A 19,620-nucleotide genomic window follows, 5' to 3' on the forward strand; every position below is an offset into this window, starting at 1 on the left:
CAAGGAATCAAGACCCTCGCGAGGCGGACAACACAAGACCTCCTCAGGAGCGGCCTCACCAGGCTAGCTCGTGAGGGGCGGAGAGTTCAAGGCCGGGCAAACCTAGCGAGGTTCTCGTGACGTAAGCCATGACGATCGAGACCAGGCGGGCGCCAGCGCGCGCAACGTCCTTATTTCCTCTTTGGTGTTAAGGGGGCAAGCGCAGGCGCGGAGTACCGAGGCATCAAGCAAAGGTTTTCATATTGGTGCAACGAGACCAAGACCAGAAGGACGGCAAGACGGAGGTCACCATGGAGCCCAAGACGGCGTCACCACCAGAGCCTTTGGCAGGCGAAGACCGCTTTTGTCAGGATAGCTTGTACTAGCTGTCCCCTTTCAAATTGGCCGTTGTTGGCTCCCTTCCCGCTCAATATTTGGGAAGAGGACCAGGGCCTCTATAAATAGGACTAGCCACCACCATAGTAGAAAGGGACAAGGACGACACGGGTCAAGAACAGAACCCTAGACCGCATCCTCACACACAAGTTCACCAAGCACAAGAACACCTCAACCTCAGGAGGTTGTTCTTCCCCTTGTACTGTTCATCCCCAGCCCAAGATGCAATCCACCACCATCACACTAGAGTAGGGTATTACACCACAACGGTGGCCCGAACCAGTATAAATTTGGTGTCCTTTGTGTTGCGAGTTCGTCGAGTTAATTTGTGAGATCTTAGCTAAGTTAGAACGCGGATCAATAGGAGGGAGATCTTCGCGCGCACCCTAGTGTTCGAACCTTAAGGGTTTTGCCGGAACCCGTGATCCGACAGGGCGGCTCAGCCGCTGGGGAGTCGACCGTTGAGGACAGGAAGAACTAGTTGGATCAATGTGGTTCTGTGGCCCTGTTTGGTTCAGCTTTTATCGACGGATTCTGCTGCCGCGCAGCAGAATCTGAACCAAAGGGCGAACCCAGTAGAATCCGATTCCAGAAATCCGCTGCCAAAATCTAAACCAAAAGCGGAAGCAGCCCGAGACGTGCTTTCCAAAATCTGATTCCGCTGCGAGCCAAAATCTGAAAAAGCTGTATCAGCTGGTTTGCCAAATGACCTACATCTTTTTCACGTCAGATTTTCCACAGCAGGTTTTTCACAGCTGCTTTTAGAAATCCACAGTCGAACCAAACAGGGCTTGTGTGTGCTGTGTGCGCTGGGTCAAATATGATGTTTGGCTTTTTTTTTCCCTGGCCCATCTAATTTTTTTTGAGAAGGCTTTGGCCCATATAAATATGCATAGGTATATAACTCAGTCCAAAATCCCAGGGTGGGCCGCGGCCCACCCTGTCCACCCTGTTTCTCCACCCCTGGTTTGACGAGTCGCAGGTGAGCAGGAATCGTATCGTAGGGCACCGTGTACTGGTGAAGCCAGAAGCACGCGGCGCTACAAACACTCTGTACGACCAACACGCTATAGGACAAACACACACTATGTTACCATATGTTTTTCTTTTCTCATTAATTATTTGCCACATCATCTTTTTTGCCTAGATATGTGTGATATTATCACTTATATTACTCCCACTATGGATAGTCTTATGTGTACCTTTCGGTTACTCCCTCCGTCTGGCGAAGAGTGTACATTTGATTTTAAAATTTGTCGACAAAAAATGTACTTCTATCTTCTCAATGCACTTTAAAATAGAAAAAAATGTTTCTCTCTCATCACACGATAATTGAGACCACTAACATTCTACATATGGCCTTGGCTTACACCTTTTCAATGCATTTTTTACTCCACTTCATAATTTATCTTAAAAAATTTATATATACATTTTTCACCGAACGAAGGAAGTGGCTGCTAACAATGCGTGATTTACATAACTTTTGTGACAGGTATCATAAGAGAAAATGACATCGGTGGGACAGCACGGACCAGCGGCCGCCCGTGGCCGCACTCGCCGTCTGCTCCCATCCCCCCAACATCGGAGAGCCAAGTCGTAGAATCACCCATCCGTCGACCCGTTGCAGATCGGAAGGCAATGGACCCCGGTGCCTCCGGTCATCACACCGACAGATGGGACCGGCACCCAGCAGTCAAATCGACAGACAGAGGGGAAGGACGAGCGGAGCAAAAACCCCAGCCCCAATCCCAACAACCGGAGGCGCGCTCCCAGTCCCACTCCCCGCTGTGCCGATCCTGCTGCACTGCACGGCAGGATCCTTCCTCCATAAGGCGAAGCCGAAGGGGGAGGCGCCTCACTCCCTTCCCTCCTCTGTCCTCGCTTCGTCCTCACCACCTCCTCGGTCGCGTCGCTCTCACGCTATCTTCCTGACTGGCTGCCTAAAACCCCAACCTTCTAAATCCAGAAAAAAAAAGCCCCAACCTCGACCACAACGTCGTAGGGTTTCCCTCGCCCCCGGCGGCGGCGCTCGGCGATCGCCGGCGCGCAGGTAGTCCCGCCGTCCCCCGGCCCATATCCCCCATTTCCCTGCTTTTGTCTCTTGTTTTGTTTCTCGACGCCGCCGTCGCGGGGGTTTTCTCGCCGCGTCTCGGGGTGCAATGCCGCCTCTGCTCTGCTCGCGGCTGCGCTGTGGTTGGTTTCCGCGTGGTTGATCGTTCGTTCGTTTGGGCGCGGCCCGAGCTTGTGCTCTTCCGGGGAAAAAAAGAGAGAGCTTGTTGCGCGGCACGAGCGAGGGTTTTTGGAGGGAGCCCGTGGCCTCGCCGCGCGCAGGGGCCGCTGGTGCTCTGCTTTTCGTTTATATACACCCTTCGGTGGTTTGTGCCCTGCGCGATGCGGCGAGTTGAGCGCCGCGCTTTGCGACGCTGGGGTTATGTTAGTGCGGAGGGATCCTTGTCTTGATCTGCGTCAAGTGGTGGATTTCTCCATCTGCTGCCATTGGCTTGCGACATGTGGCCGATTGGACACAAAAGTTCTCTTGAAATTGACGTTTTGTTAGATTGCTGCGCTGCTCAAGTGGCCAGTTACGCGAAATGGCTGTCTGACGCATGTTGTATCTGCACTATTTTTTTTATGTTATTTTGTTACTGTCTAGGAAATTGTTGGTGGTTCTGGTATTCAGTGGCCAATGTCTTGTCTTGTGGAGCTATCTCTGCATGTCTTCTGTTGACTCGTCCTTTAATTGCAGCCAGATTGCATAATGTATGACTTCGTTGCAATGTTCCTCTTCTCTTGTTTATTCAGAGAAGGGGCTTTTGTTGACATGTGTTCCTTTTCTTTCTCTCCCGTGAAAACTGATAAAAATCCTTGTTGACCTTTGGCAGCTACCCGGTGGTTCAGCGATGGAAGAGCCGGAAACGAACCTCGATCAGCAGTCACCAAATGGACCAGATACTGAGATCGATGTCACGGATTTCATGGTTTTGGATTGCGACGAGGAAGGCAGGTTTTATGTAAAACAGGATGCAAAAGGGGAGCAGCAACCATCTGGAGGGCTGTCTCCTATGGATGTGGATTTGAAAGGAATACCTTCTATGGTAGATGAAGGGAAACTGAAGTCTTCTTCAGACCCAAGTGCGCAAGTACCAATTGACTTCAATATTGAAAGCCTGGAGAAGTTTTGTAAAGAAGCGGCACGATCATTCTTCACTGAAAAAGGACTCGTCAGCCATCAGATAAACTCATACAATGATTTTATCTCCCATGGGCTACAAGAGCTCGTTGATTCTCTAGGGGAAATAACTGTTGATCCTGATTATGATCCTTCAAAGAGTGTAGGTGACTGGAGACATGCAACCGTTAAGTTTGGCAGAGTGGAGCTTGAGAAGCCGACGTTTTGGGCTGACAACAGTGAGCTCGATGAGCAGAAACTCAGACTGAAGCCTGTACATGCTCGCCTTCAGAACATGACATATTCTTCTAAGATGAATGTAGAAATGACTGTTCAGGTCAGGATGCTCCCTACTCCTTACACAATGGACAACTATACTGTATTTGGTACAAGTAACTGCGCTATATATACAAGAAAAGGAAATGATAGATTAAGTCATGCCTTTATAGGGAATTTAAAATTGATGTCAACCCTTTTGGATACTATTTTCTACTTTAGAAGTATCACAGAAGTTAATGCTTAATGGGTTTTAACTTCTTGTGATGAAACTGATGTTTACTTGTTGTGTTGAGCGTCATATGACACCTTATCCATGTCTCTTGTATTTTTTTTTCTCTTACTGTGCATGCAATGCTCTTGTAAGTTTGCATTACATGTGTTGATTACGCTCTTTCTCAGCACTCTAACATTGATCTTGACATGTCCCACCTTAGCGAAACCACACAATTGTTTTCCTCTACTAATAAGTGGATGTGAGTTAAAGTTATTCTCCTGTTTGTAGTCAATATATCATGCTGAATTTTGTGTAATCGAGAATCTGAGATCTTGTTATATGTTGTTCCATCTGATGTATTAGTGTTTTCACTGTATGTATTAGGTTTATTCACTCAATCAAAGCGACAAATCAAAAACTGGGAAGGATCCATATATCCAGAAGAAACTTATATTGTCTCCGGAAACTAAATGGGTCACCATCGGCAGGTTACCTGTCATGGTGAAGTCAAGTTTGTGCTGGCTGTATGAACTTCAGGAAACTGAATGCCAGTTTGATTATGGTGGATACTTTCTGATCAAGGGAACGGAAAAGGTATTGCCTTACATGATGTATCCTATTAATTCTGTTTTGAACATGTTTCCACAATAATCATTGCATCTTCACATTGTATTGCACATTTTATATCCTTTAAAGGAGCTGCAACTCTATGCTATTTTTAAATTTGAATGGAAATATCTCGTTTCAGATATCCGATGACATTTATTTAGTAGAACATCTGAAAAGGCATGCAAGAGAGGAATCCTGCTACTGCCATACATATATATGAATTTAGCAAAATCTATCTTGACTTGTGATGTACTTTTAAGAACGTAACCATAGTTAAACTGGAACTTTATGAATTACTAGCAAGGAACCTGTGTGTTGCTACGGAAAAAATAATTCATATTGCATATTTACAAGACTAACTAATTCTAAGTACTGCTCGGTGCTCGGCGTGCCTGCAAGCTTTATATAGATTGGGTTGTTTTTGGCAAAACAGAATTCACTGGATGGTGAGCAATCCGATCTCAATCTTTGTTGGAAGCAAACCCAACAGTTGGTATACTAGAACCCCAGGGGAAACAGACCATAACCACAACTTGTTTTTTTATAGGTGTAAGGAAATTGATTGTCCTACTTAGATCTGTTATGCAATGTTTTAATACAAACCTGTTCGAATAACTCACTTGAATTATAGTGTAATTTTGGTGAAGAAATTTTCAGTTGCTGAACTGCCCTTGCCCACAATTCTTCAGACTTAATCTCTTCTGGAATGGCTTTGAGGAAGTCTATTGCTAGGAAATATGCAACTTGTATTTCCTGGGGTCAGTATATACATACATACAATTTACAGGTGCTAAATATGCAGAAAGCCCCATATACTATAGGGGGGCTATACAGGCTACACAGAAACATAATATAACTCTTAACATCAATTACTTATGCCATGTAGAAATGTTGTCTTTGTACCACATCTGGGTTTTTAACCTCAGATGTTTTAATTGCTTTCAACTCTGTAGGCATTTATTGCTGAAGAAGGGAGATGCTTATCCAGGATTTGGGTCACTAACTCCCCGAGTTGGGATGCTTCTTACTTGTCTCAAATAAGACGAGAAAAGATATATGTTAAACTTGTTCCGTCTAAAGAGAATGATGGTTTCCATAAAGTCATTAATCTCTCCTTCTTGGGTGCGACTATGCCAATATGGATAATGTTTTTTGCACTAGGTGTATCAACAGATAAGGAAGCTTTTGATATGATTGACATACAAGATTGTGATGCTTCTTTGGTCAACATATTATCAGCAACTATAAGACAATCTCATGAACAATGTGAAGGCTTCCGCGGAGGAGGTAGAGCTCGTCAATATGTTGATGAGTATATAAGGAAAACGAAGTTCCCGCCAGAAGAATCCTTCGATGGGTATGTTGGTAGGTATCTGTTTCCTGAAGTCAGTGACAATAGGTGCAAAGCACTTTTCTTGGGTTACATGATAAAATGCCTGCTAATGGCCTACTGTGGCCGTCGGAAATGTGATAATAAGGATGATTTCCGTAACAAGAGGCTAGATCTAGCATGTCAGCTGCTCCGTAGAGAACTTTGGGGTCATCTTAGGCATGCAGCGAGACGTATGGTCAAGGTAATGCAGAAGCATTTGAGTGGTGATGGTGACTTACAAGTTCTCGATCATTATGTTGATGCCTCAATTATTACCAATGGTCTGAACCGTGCCTTCTCCACCGGTTCCTGGTGCCACCCATATAAATATGGAAGGTGCTCAGGGATTGTTGCAACCCTTAGAAGAACAAATCCGCTTCAAATGATGTCGGACATGAGAAAGACAAGACAATTGTCTGCATACTGGGGAAGTGCTGGAGATGCTAGATATCCGTAAGTTGTTCCCTTTTTACGCATAGTGGTTCATGTACATTTCTATGCTTTCTAAATATCATATTGTGAACTGACATGGAAAATATTTCTGTAGGAATCCCTCCTACTGGGGTAAATTATGTTTCATGTCCACTCCTGATGGTGAAAAATGTGGATTTGTGAAGAACCTAGCTGCCAGTGCTGTGGTTAGCTCTGTGATGAGGGAGCCTTTAATTGACTTATTTGTCTCTTGTGGAATGAAGAAACTAGATGAAGTTCTTGTACAAGATATTGGCGGTACAGAAAAGATCTTCTTGAATGGAGATTTGGTTGGTGTGAGTGCATACCCAGGCAAATTTGTTACGAATCTAAGAAATATGAGACGCAGCAAGCAAATTGATCCACAGGTTTGCAGTTTGCCTATTTCCTGATTCTGTTTAATTGCCCAATTTTCACCTTGGATCATGTTTGTTAGTTTTTATACCTGAAGTCCATTTGCCCTTTTGTGCAAATTGAAATACTTCTCATGATTTATTTACGTTGTCCATTTTGTGCATGATTATTAGTTTCTTACCAAATCTCGGTAATCCGAGCTCAGGCATTGTGTATTTGAGATATATCATTGTTGCGCCATATTTTGCCACAAGCATGAGAATAATGTAAGAACACATATGTACCACAAGATAACATGGTTCTTGTTTCCATGTGTAACTTTATTTAGGTGGAAATCAAAAGGGACAAGCTACATAAAGAAGTTCATGTCTTTTCTGATGCGGGGAGAATTCTAAGACCACTTCTTATAGTTGAAAATCTTAAAAGCATCGCTAAACCGAATGGTGGATCATACTCGTTTCAGCAACTTATGGACCAAAATATAATTGAACTGATTGGTGCTGAAGAGGAGGAGGATATCCAATGTGCTTGTGGAATTAAGGATCTCTTTTCAGGGGACCAAAAAGAGGGTCTTTTGTACTATAGCCATTGTGAGCTCGACCCTTCTTTCTTGCTAGGGTTGAGCTGTGGTATCATTCCCTTTGTCAACCACAATGCTGCTAAGAGAGTTTTGATGCAAGCTGAAAAAATATCACAACAGGCTATTGGCTACTCGCCTACAAATTCTCAGTATAGAGTCGATACCCTTTTTCATCAAATGTACTATCCACAGAGACCCCTGTTCAAAACTGTATTATCTGACTGTCTTGGTAAGAGAGGCCTTACTAGACCAGAGTATTTCAATGGCCAAAATGCAATAGTTTCAGTCAACGTTCATCAGGGATTTAACCAAGAAGACTCCCTGGTATTTAATAGGGCTTCGTTAGAGCGTGGCATGTTCCGGACACTTCATTTCAAGAGCTACAAAGCACAGATAGAAAACAAAGAGGTGACCAGAAGACTCAAACACAGGGAAAAAATTGACTTTGGAAAAACCCAAAGCAAGAAAGGACGTGTTGACAGTCTGGATATCGATGGATTACCATATGTTGGAGCCAGTCTTCAAACTGGCGACATTGTCATTGGGAAGGTCTCAGAGTCTGGTGAAGATCATAGTAGGAAGCTTATGCATACTGAAAGAGGGATGGTGGACAAGGTTGTTCTTTCAGCTAATGATGATGGGAAGAACTCTGCAGTTGTTACTCTAAGACAGGTGAATAATATAATATTTACAGAAGTTATTCCGCATTTTATTTCATGATCCTTGTTTACATGCTCTGGCATTAATAGACAGTTCTGCTTGGCATTATATCCAAAAGATCAAACTGAAATTCCTCATATGTTGCATTTCTACAATGGAATTTTTACTATCAATATTTTCTTTTGTGTTGGACAAGTGACATATGCTCCTCCTAGATACTACTCTTTATTTATTTTTTAAAGTTGGAAAATTTATTTTCGAAGTTTCAAAAACAGTCTGAAAAATTCCCATGTGCACATGTGGAAATACTCTACACATCTGCATGATTTCGTGGAAAGTGTTTTCATTCATGGGTGGGCAAGAAAACAAAGATAAGCTAACATAGTAAAGTACTCCCTCTGTAAACTAATCTAAAGATTTGAACTGCAAAAACGTCTTATATTAGTGTACATAGGTTGTACAAAATAAATATTTTCTATTTTAGACCACCTTTTTTTTGTGCAGCCTGGAAATGAAGAGAAATCAGTTTTGCTTACCATATTGTATTTTGAAACATAAAAATACCTTTCCAAATAAATTAGAGTTCACTTGAGTTTGGGAGAAAAAAATCTTCACCTATCAAGGACTCCTATCTTTGTTAGACTAGTCACAATGGGAGTAACTTAAGTAGTAACATCACACATTTCAATACAAGATTGCTTATGTGGCAGCTAATTAATGAGGAGAGAGGGGTTTGTGGTAACTTAGCTAGTTACTGTAACATCACACATTTCAAGGCATAATGAGTCTATAGCCTAATAAATACACTATTTCATGATACTACTCATATGTTACTACCCACTATGGAGGTAGTAACATAGACTAGTAACATCATCAAGTTACTACTCTATGTTACTCCCCACTGTGAGCAGTCTTAGTCTAGTTTAAAAATAGCTAACCAGGCACCATATATTTCCTTTGACTTTTCCCATCTTCGATCAGTTTTCCTTGTTGTCCGTGATGCCTTTCCATCAATTGTAACAACATATGCAGAAAATACAATGTGACTTCAACGACACATGCCTTCCCATTTTCGAAGTTTCAACATGATGTTGTGCACATGTTTGGTTTGGTTTGTCTCTCGTGAATTCACTCATGCTATTGATGTCAATAATTTGATGGGTGGCTTATGCTACAGGTATATTTTATATGATGTGATTGTTAATTAGTACATGACATATATTGGCATTCCCCCATGGAACAGTGATTAAACATCCATTCTAATAGTGTTTACCTTTCGACGACATGTTTGATTTTGCTCATCTGATGATGGTTATTATGTCCTCTGTTCCATAATGTAGTGCATATAGATTTTCTGAAAAGTCAAACTTAGCAAAATTTGACCAATTTAATGAAGAAAACTATCTATATATACAATACCAAACATATAAATACGAAAATTTAACTCACTATGTATCCAATGATATGCATTTGGTATTATAAATGTAAATATATTTCTCTCTAAACATGGTCAAAGTTTGACTATTGAAAAAATTTATACGCACTACATTATGGAATGGAGGGAGTATAATTTTAGGAGATGATACTGATAGATGGTCTACAATGTTTGCCTCTGTTATTTAGATTAGAGCCTTGAGCCTCTGAGATCACCTCAGCTGCCATTGTGTTATGAATCTTTGTTTTCTGTTTTCGTATTTCTGTTCTGTTCTAATATGGTAATACCTGCATATGAACCATATCAATATTTACTTTCGATGGTCCTGAACTCCTATATACTCCCTCCGCCCCTATTTACATGGCCTCACTGTTTTCCGTGTTTCGACTTTGACCATCAATAAAACCGATATAAGTATAAGCAATGTGTTATAAAACTTATACCATCAAACACTTTATCAAGAAAGAATTCAATGTTATAACTTTTGTCGCATATAGTCTATGTTTTATTGGAGATATTGATGGTCGAAGTTGAGCATTGGAATGTGTTGCACCATATAATTGTGCAGAGAGTAAAATTTGCCGCTTGATTGACATGTTGTTAAATTTAGTCATTTTATAAATCTGATACTTGCTGTAGGTTCGCCAACCTTGTGTTGGAGACAAGTTTGCCAGCATGCATGGCCAGAAAGGAGTTGTTGGTCTTTTGGATTCTCAAGAGAACTTCCCATTTACTTGCCAAGGAATAGTTCCAGATATCGTGATAAATCCACATGGCTTTCCAACTCGCCAAACTCCTGGTCAGCTGCTTGAGGCTGCATTAGGCAAGGGAATAGCACTTGGTGGGATGTCCAGATTTGCAACGCCATTTACCACTCCGTCTGTGGATGTGATCACGGAGCAATTGCACAAGTAAGTGTGTAATGAGGAATTTGATTGTTTTCTTTAATTTTCTGTTGCGACCATGATTCTCTTCTTCCACACGCAAATTAACATACACGTCATGCAGAAGGCGAACCGCCCAGCAGAATAAGATGCAAATTTACATGCTCATGCCCACACGCTTACTATTTTGTGACTCTTGCTGATGCACTTTTGCCTTGTTTCATTGCACCACAATCCAGGGCTGGTTTTTCAAGGTGGGGAGGCGAGAGCGTTCTGAATGGCCACAACGGTGAAAGGATGAGGTCTTTGGTGTTCATGGGGCCAACCTACTATCAGAGGCTCACTCACATGGCCGAGGACAAGGTGAAGTTGCGCAACACCGGGCCGGTGCACCCGCTCACGAGGCAGCCAGTGGTGGACAGGAAGAGGTTCGGCGGTGTCAAGTTTGGGGAGATGGAGCGTGACTGCCTCCTCGCTCATGGCGCCACCGCCAACCTCCAAGAGCGGCTCTTCACGCTCAGCGACGTGTCGCAGCTGCACATCTGCCAGGTGTGTGAGCGGGTGGCGAACGTGGTCTTGAGGCCCGTCGAAGGGGGGAGGAAGGTCCGCGGCCCCTACTGCGGCTTCTGCAAGTCCGCGGAGAACATACTCCGGATCAAGGTGCCCTACGGTGCAAAGCTGCTCTACCAGGAGCTCTTCAGCATGGGGATCTGCCTCAAGTTCGAGACGGAGGCCAGTTAGAACCTGATCGCTCTCTTGAAAATGATGAACCTGCCCTATGCTGTGAAACCTAACACCGATTGGGCCTTCAACTTTCACAAGACTGTTTTTATTTAAGGCTGAACCTGCACTGTGCTGTCTAATTTGATGAAATTTCGAACCATTCTATGGATTGTTATATGGTTGGTATGCTTCTGTTATGATGTTCAGCGTTGCTCTGCTGCCACAAACAGGTGCTATGCTCATTTACCATTCTAGCATTGTTACATCTCGAGGTTGCTATGCGCATTTACCATTGTAGCCTTGTTACATCTCGAGGTTGCAATCTGTGTGATAATAATCGTCACCTTTCTGAAGCACCCACTCATGCTCCACCTTGCCTTAATGGTGAGACCTCGGGCTGCAACTTCACAATGCATATGCCACATTTTCTGCCAGTTATTGCAGGATAATTGACACTTCTGTGTTTGCAAATACAAAAATTCCTCGCTAATGTGCTTGGTGCACACTGTTAAATTATCCTTTCAGAAACACACATACCTCCTTTAATTGAAATCCCCCTCTTGGGTCGCAGTTTCTCTTGGAGTAACATAAGAGACCATCTGTCCTTGGAACGAAATAATAGTCTTTGTTCATTTTTCTTTTTTCAGTTTTCAGTTTTTTACTTTTTAAAAATAATTTGGGATTTCTAAAAAGTTGTGAATTGTGAAAACAATGTTCATGAATTAAAAATATTTATGATTTGAAAAAAATGTTCAGAAAATGATACATGCCCACGGATTCAAAAAATGTTTGCGTATTCAAAAAATTCACAACTTTACAAAATATTCATGAATTTTTTAGAAAATATGTCAAATATTCAAAAAATGTACGGAATTTCCAAAAAAATGTTCATGAAATTCTAAAAAAATAACGAATTTGTGGAAAGTGTTAGCGAATTTACAAAATGTCAAGATTCCAAAAAAAGTTCATAAATTTGAAAAAATGTCCATGATTCCAAGAACTATTCACGGTTTCCAAAAATGTTCACAAATTTTTAAATGATGTTCAAGAATTTAAAGAATGTTCATAATTTTAGAATAAAATGAATATTTTTTGAATTCGATGAACAAATTTTGATTTCAAAAAATGCTCACCTGATTTGATTTTTTTTGAATTTCACAAATATGTTCACCAATTTGGAAAACAAATATATTCTCGGATTTCAGAAAATATTTGTGAAATTTGGAAGGAAAAAAACCGAAAAAGAAATATGAGGAAAAAGACAAAAGAAAAAGAAAAAAATAAAAGATAACAAAAAAAGAAAAAGAAAAGGAAAAGGAAAAAATGTAAGAGATAAAAACAGCCTGGGAAGGTTCTAGAGCCTTCCCAAAACCGGACATGAGCTAATTGGGTTGGCCCATGTACGTGCGGGGGTGCCGGGGGGTAGGTGTGCAGTTGCTCAAGCTTGACCTACGCGCGGAATAGGAGAACTCTTTGTGAACATGTGCGCCCCTATATCTCGCCCTCAGCGAGTCTAACTTCAGACTCGCTAAAGGGGGCGAGCAAGGTGGGCCACCCATGCACGCGGGAGGGCAAAGCCTGTTTTTTTTCTGTTTTCTGTTTATGTTTCTTTCCATTTTGTTTGTACTTTAAAGTATTCTACACACACATATATTTTGTTTTCCAAATTGCACTTGAAAAAGACACTCTATAAAAACATTTTTTAATGTTAAAAAAGCATTTGAAAAATGTTGAACAAATATTTTAAAATTTTGGAACAAGTATTTGAAAATATACTGAAGAAGTATTCTAAAATGTTAATTAAGCATTCGGAAAATGTTGAACAAGTATTTGAAAAACGTATATCAAGCATTCCGAAAATGTTGAACATGTATAGCAAAATTCACGGAGATGGAGCGTGACTGCGTCCTCGCTCATGTGGCTGATAACCCACAAGTATAGGGGATCGCAACAGTTTTCGAGGGTAGAATATTCAACTCAAATTTATTAATTCGACACAAGGGGAGTCAAACAATATTCTCAAGTATTAGCAGCTGAGTTGTCAATTCAACCACACCTGGAAACTTAATATCTGCAGCAAGGTATTTAGTAGCAAAGTGATATGATAGTAGTGGTAACGGTGGCAAAAGGTAACGGTAGAAAAAGTAATATTTTGGGGTTTATAGTGATGGTAACAGTAGCAGCGGGAAAGTAAATAAGCGAAGAACAATATAGGAAAAGCTCGTAGGCAATGGATCGGTAATAGAGAATTATGTCGGATGCGGTCGATCATGTAACAGTCATAACCTATAGTGACACATAGCTCCAGTTCATCAATGTAATGTAGGCATGTATTCCGAATATAGTCATACGTGCTTGTCGAAAGATTTGCATGACATCTTTTGTCCTACCCTCCCGTGGTAGCGGGGTCCTAATGGAAACTAGGGGATATTAAGGCCTCCTTTTAATAGAGTACCGGACCAAAGCATAACACATAGTGAATACATGAACTCCTCAAACTACGGTCATCACCGGGAGTGGTCCCGATTATTGTCACTTCGGGGTTGCCGAATCATAACACATAGTAGGTGACTATAGACTTGCAAGATAGAATCAAGAACTCTCATATATTGATGAAACCATAATAGGTTCAGATCTGAAATCATGGCACTCGGGCCCTAGTGACAAGCATTAAGCATAGCAAAGTCATAGCAACATTAATCTCAAAACATAGTGGATACTAGGGATCAAACCCTAACAAAACTAACTCGATTACATGATAAATCTCATCCAACCCATCATCGTCCAGCAAGTCTATGATGGAATTACTCACGCACGACGGTGAGCATCATGAAATTGGTGATGGAGGAAGGTTGATGATGACGATGGCGACGAATTCCCCTCTCCGGAGCCCCGAACGGACTCCAGATCAGCCCTCCCGAGAGAGTTTAGGGCTTGGCGGCGACTCCGTATCGTAAAACACGATGAATCCTTCTCCCTGATTTTTCTCTCCCCAAAAGTGAATATATGGAGTCAAGGTTGAGGTCGGTGGAGTGTCAGGGGACCCACGAGGCAGGGGGCGCGCCCCCACCCTCGTGGGCAGGTGGAGCCCCCCCTGACGTGGATTTTTCTTTCAGTATTTTTTATATATTCCAAAATAATTCTCCGTTCATTTTCAGGTCATCCCGAGAACTTTTATTTCTGCACAAAAATAACACCATGGCAATTCTGCTGAAAACAGCGTCAGTCCGGGTTAGTTCCATTCAAATCATGCAAGTTAGAGTCCAAAATAAGGGCAAAAGTGTTTGGAAAAGTAAATACGACGGAGACGTATCAACTCCCCCAAGCTTAAACCTTTGCTTGTGCTCAAGCAATTCAGTTGATAAACTGAAAGTGATAAAGAAAAACTTTTACAAACTCTGTTTGCTCTTATTGTTGTAAATATGTAAAGCCAGCATTCAGGTTTTCAACAAAAATTATGAACTAACCATATTCATAATAACACTTAGGTCTCATGTTTACTCATATCAATGACATAATCAACTAGCGAGCAATAATAATAAATCTCAGATGACAACACTTTCTCAAAATAATCATGATATGATATGACAAGATGGTATCTCGCTAGCCCTTTCTGAGACCGCAAAACATAAATGCAGAGCACCTTTAAAGATCAAGGACTGACTAGACATTGTAATTCATGGTAAAAGAGATCCAGTCAAGTCATACTCAATGTAAACTAATAGTAATGGATGCAAATGACACCGGTGCTCTCCAACTGGTGCTTTTTAATAAGAGGATGATGACTCAACATAAAAGTAAATAGATAGGCCCTTCACAGAGGGAAGCAGGGATTTGTAGAGGTGCCAGAGCTCGGTTTTGAAATAGATATGAATAATATTTTGAGCGGTATACTTTCATTGTCAACATAACAACTGAGATATCTCGATATCTTCCATGCTACACATTATAGGCGGTTCCCAAACAGAATGGTAAAGTTTATACTCCCCCTCCACCAATAAGCATCAATCCATGGCTTGCTCGAAACAACGAGTGCCTCCAACTAGCAAGAGTCTCGGGGGAGTTTTGTTTGCAGTTATTTTGATTTGCATAAAGCATGGGACTGGGCATCCCGGTGACCAGCCATTTTCTCGTGAGTGAGGAGCGGAGTCCACTCCTCTTGAGAATAACCCGCCTAGCATGGAATATACAGACAACCATAGTTGATACATGAGCTATTCGAGCATACAAAACAGAATGTTTATTTGAAGGTTTAGAGTTTGGCACATACAAATTTACTTGGAACGTCAGGTAGATACCGTATATAGGTAGGTATGGTGGACTCATATGGAATAACTTTGGGGTTTATGAAGTTGGATACACAAGCAGTATTCCCGCTTAGTACAGGTGAAGGCTAGAAAAAGACTGGGAAGCGACCAGCTAGAGAGCGACAACAGTCATGAACATGCATTAAAATTAATCAACACCGAATGCAAGCATGAGTAGGATATAATGCACCATGAATATAAATATCGTAGAGGCTATGTTGATTTTGTTTCAACTACATGCGTGAACATGTGTCAAGTCAAGCCATTCAAATCGTTTGAAAGAGGATACCACCCTATCATACCACATCACAACTATTTTAATAGCATGTTGGCATGTAAGGTAAACCATTATAAGCTCCTAGCTAATTAAGCATGACATAAGCAACTACAATCTCTAATTGTCATTGCAAACAAGTTTATTCATAATAGGCTGAATCAGGAACGATGAACTAATCATATTTACAAAAACAAGAGAGGTCGAGTTCATACCAGTTTTTCTCATCTCAATAAGTTCAGCATATAATCGTCATTATTGCCTTTCACTTGCACGACCGAATAGTGTGGATAATAATAATAGTGCACGTGCATTGGACTAAGCTGGAATCTGCAAGCATTCAATTCAAGAGAGAAGACATGGTGATATGGGCTCTTTGTTAGATCAACAATAATGCATATAAGAGCCACTCAACATTTCCATTATGATCTTCTCCTCTCGATCCCCAAAGAAAAGAAACAAAACTATTTACACGGGAAAGCTCCCAACAAGCAAAAGAAGAACGAGAAATCTTTTTAGGTTTTCTTTTTAATTACTACCACTACAGGCATGGAAAGTAAACTAGCTAAAAAGCTACAACTATTTTTTTGTTTTATTTTAAGGTTTATCAAACACACAAGAAGAAAGCATAAAAAAGGAAAATAAAATAGCATGGATATTACAATGAAAAAGTATGAGCACTGACAACTAGCATGAGTGTGTGAACATAAATGTAATGACGGTGAGATATACGTACTCCCCCAAGCTTAGGCTTTTGGCCTAAGTTGGTCTATGGACACGGTTGGCCTGGCGGATATCCAAAGTTGTAGCTGGGGGTCGTACTGAGATGCAGCGGCAATTGCCTAATGAGCTGCAGCTTGGAGGCGAGCCGTCTTCGCCCTCCTCTCGTACTCGCTTGCCTCCTCCCTGGTTATAACATATCTCTCCTTTGCCTGAAAGTCAAAGAAAGTAGGAGCAGGGAGAGCGACGTGATAGGTTCGTCGTCTGTCAAAGATTAGTCGGTACTGAAAGAACTGATCGTTCCTCTTGACAAACTGATGACGAGCCATAGCATCATAATCTAGATAAGAAGGAGGCAACTCAATATCATCTTCACGTATGGGTATCTCAAGAAAGTTAGCTATACGAGTCGCATAAATTCCACCAAATAAATCTCCATGAATACGATTATTATACAACCTACGTGCAACAATAGCCCCCAAGTTGAATTGTTTATCTTCTAAAACAGCACTCCTGAGAATGCTAAGATCTGGTACACACATGTGACAAGCCTCATCTTTACCATTTATGCATCTACCTATAAAGAGAGCAAAATAATGTATAGCAGGAAAATGAATACTCCCTATAGTAGCTCGCGTCACATCCCTAAATTCCCCCACAGTTATACTAGCAAGAAATTCTCTAAATTCAGATTTGTGAGGTTCACTAACATCGCCCCACTGAGGGAGTTTACAAGCAGTGTTAAAATCTTCTAAGTCCATGGTATAAGATTTATCATAAAGATCAAACAAGACAGTTTGAGAATTGCGTGATGATGAGAATTTAAACCTTCTCGCAAATGAATCAGTTAAATAGAGGTATTGACGGCACTTATCTACCTCGAAGCTCTCCAGATCAGCATTACGCACATATGCATCAAATTCCCCTTTAATTCCTGCTTGGATCATGAAGTCCTCTGACGGCCATTCACAAGGCCGCACTTGAGCGTCTCTTGGTGGTTCCTCGTCCGCATCGCGTATTGCGGGCCTGGGTCCTTGCTTCCTTGAAGAACCACCTTGGTACATTTTCCTAAACATATTTCTTTCTCTGAAAAATTTCTAAATTTTTTAGTAATTTCAAAATAAAAGTGAACCAAACTCAACAATATTGATAGCAACTACTCCAACAAGTGCCTAGGGGCAATATCATGCATTAAAACTACTTTTGACCATATAAATTTGACATGGCTCAAGAACAAGGTCACCTAAGCAGCAAAAATTTGCAATGAATAAAGCACTAGAACAAAAACTAATTGGACTGTTGGAGGAATCACATACCAAAGAACAATCCCCCAAAGCAGCTTTGTGAATGGAGCTTTGAGCTAGGAGATCGAAAATGGCAGCAAGATGAGCTTGAACTCAGGTTTGAGCTGGTTGGTGATTTTTGTGGGAGGAAAAAGGAGTGTGTGGTAGCTGGAGTAAGTGGAGGGGAGCCACCATGGGCCCACGAAGCAGGGGGGTGCGCCCTGGACCCTCGTGGCCAGGTGCTTGCTCCTCTGCTGTGTTCTCAGTGCCAGATATTCTCAAATATTCCAGAAAAAATCATATTTAAATTTCAGGGCATTTGAAGAACTTTTATTTTTGAGGTATTTTTTATTGCATGGATAATTCAGAAAACAGACAGAATATACTATTTTTTGCTTTATTTAATATAAATAACAGAAAGTAAAAAGAGGGTACAAAGAGTTGTGCCTTCTAACTTCATCCATCTCATGCTCATCAAAAGGAATTCACTAACAAGGTTGATCAGGTCTTGTTAACAAACTCATTTCGAGTAACATGAAACCGGAGAAATTTCGAATAACACTATGTTACCTCAGCGGGGATATGCATGTCCCCAACAATAAGAATATCATATTTCTTCTTGACTGTAGGAAGAGGAAATTCGAAACCTCCAATAGTAATTGTTGAATTTTTTTCCAATAGAATTGATACTGTGGACTTGAGGTTGTTTCCTCGGAAAGTGTACCGTATGCTCATTACCATTAACATCAAAAGTGACATTGCCTTTGGTGCAATCAATAACAGGCCCTGCAGTATTCAAAAAGGGTCTTCCAAAAATAATAGACATACTATCGTCCTCGGGAATATCAAGAATAACTCCATTAAAATAGTAACGTTTGCAACCACAACAGGCACATCCTCACAAATACCGACATGTATAGCAGTTAATTTATCAGCCATTTGCAAAGATATTTTAGTAGGTGTCAACTTATTCAAATTGAGTCTACGATATAAAGAGAGAGACATAACACTAACACCGGCTCCAAGATCACATAAAGCAGTTTTAACATAGTTTCTTTTAATGGAGCATGGTATAGTTGGTACTCCTGAATCTCCAAGTTTCTTTGGTATTCCACCCTTAAAAGTGTAATTAGCAAGCATGGTGGAAATTTCAGCTTCCGGTATCTTTCTCTTATTAGTAACTATATCTTTCATATATTTAGCATAAGGATTCATTTTAAGCATGTCAGTCAAACGCATACGCAAAAAGATAGGTCTAATCATTTCAGCAAAGCGCTCAAAATCCCCATCATCCTTTTTCTTGGATGGTTTAGGAGGAAAGGGCATGGGTTTCTGAACCCATGGTTCTCTTTCTTTACCGTGCTTTCTAGCAATAAAGTCTCTCTTATCATAACGTTGATTCTTTGATTGTGGGTTATCAAGATCAACAATAGATTTAATTTCTACATCATTATTATTGCTAGGTTGAGCATCAACATGAACATCATCATTAACATTATCACTAGATTCATGTTCATTACCAGATTGTGTTTCAGCATCGGAGATAGAAATATTATTGGGATTCTCAGGTGTGTCAATAACAGGTTCACTAGAAGCATGCAAAGTCCTATCATTTTTCTTTTTCTTCCTCTCAGAAGGACTAGGTGCATCAACATTAGTTCTCTGAGAATCTTGCTCAATTCTCTTAGGATGACCCTCAGGATACAAAGGTTCCTGAGTCACTTTACCTCCTCTAGTTGCAACTCTAACAGCAAAGTCATTATTTTTACTATTCAATTCATTGAGCAAATCATCCTGACCTTTAAGTACTTGTTCTACTTGAGTGGTAACCATAGAAGCATGTTTACTAATAAGTTTAAGTTCATCTTTAACATTAGCCATATAATCACTCAAGTGTTCAATCATATAAGC

The 19,620-nt window shown here is 41.0% G+C and overlaps 1 protein-coding gene across 2 annotated transcripts; it reads left to right on the forward strand.

Moving 5' to 3' along the window:
• The first annotated feature begins 2,139 nt into the window (after positions 1-2,139).
• Positions 2,140-11,311, forward strand: LOC125520680 (DNA-directed RNA polymerase D subunit 2b-like). 2 transcript variants are annotated; one of them, XM_048685642.1, is made up of 8 exons: positions 2,140-2,425; positions 3,258-3,881; positions 4,422-4,631; positions 5,600-6,471; positions 6,566-6,857; positions 7,172-8,095; positions 10,158-10,429; positions 10,642-11,311. In XM_048685642.1, the coding sequence occupies exons 2-8, from the start codon at positions 3,276-3,278 to the stop codon at positions 11,141-11,143; spliced, it is 3,678 nt and encodes a 1,225-aa protein (XP_048541599.1). In that variant the 5' UTR covers positions 2,140-2,425; positions 3,258-3,275; the 3' UTR covers positions 11,144-11,311. The 2 variants fall into 2 exon arrangements, with proteins under 2 accessions (XP_048541599.1, XP_048541600.1); XM_048685643.1 differs by lacking the exon at positions 2,140-2,425 and having other exon boundaries at positions 3,756-3,881; positions 4,401-4,631.
• The last annotated feature ends 8,309 nt before the right edge of the window (positions 11,312-19,620 follow it).

The sequence above is a fragment of the Triticum urartu genome, chromosome 7 (assembly GCF_003073215.2).
Source record: "Triticum urartu cultivar G1812 chromosome 7, Tu2.1, whole genome shotgun sequence".
Classification (NCBI taxonomy): Eukaryota; Viridiplantae; Streptophyta; class Magnoliopsida; order Poales; family Poaceae; genus Triticum; species Triticum urartu.

What these genes read in the sequence shown, in the direction of transcription:
- LOC125520680 (XM_048685642.1), top strand. Translation starts at nt 3,276, where the DNA reads ATGGAAGAGCCGGAAACGAACCTCGATCAGCAGTCACCAAATGGACCA. An exon ending in TGATCAAGGGAACGGAAAAG is followed by an intron (nt 4,632 to 5,599) that starts GTATTGCCTTAC and finishes TCAACTCTGTAG; the next exon opens with GCATTTATTGCTGAAGAAGG. An exon ending in CAGTTGTTACTCTAAGACAG is followed by an intron (nt 8,096 to 10,157) that starts GTGAATAATATA and finishes TACTTGCTGTAG; the next exon opens with GTTCGCCAACCTTGTGTTGG.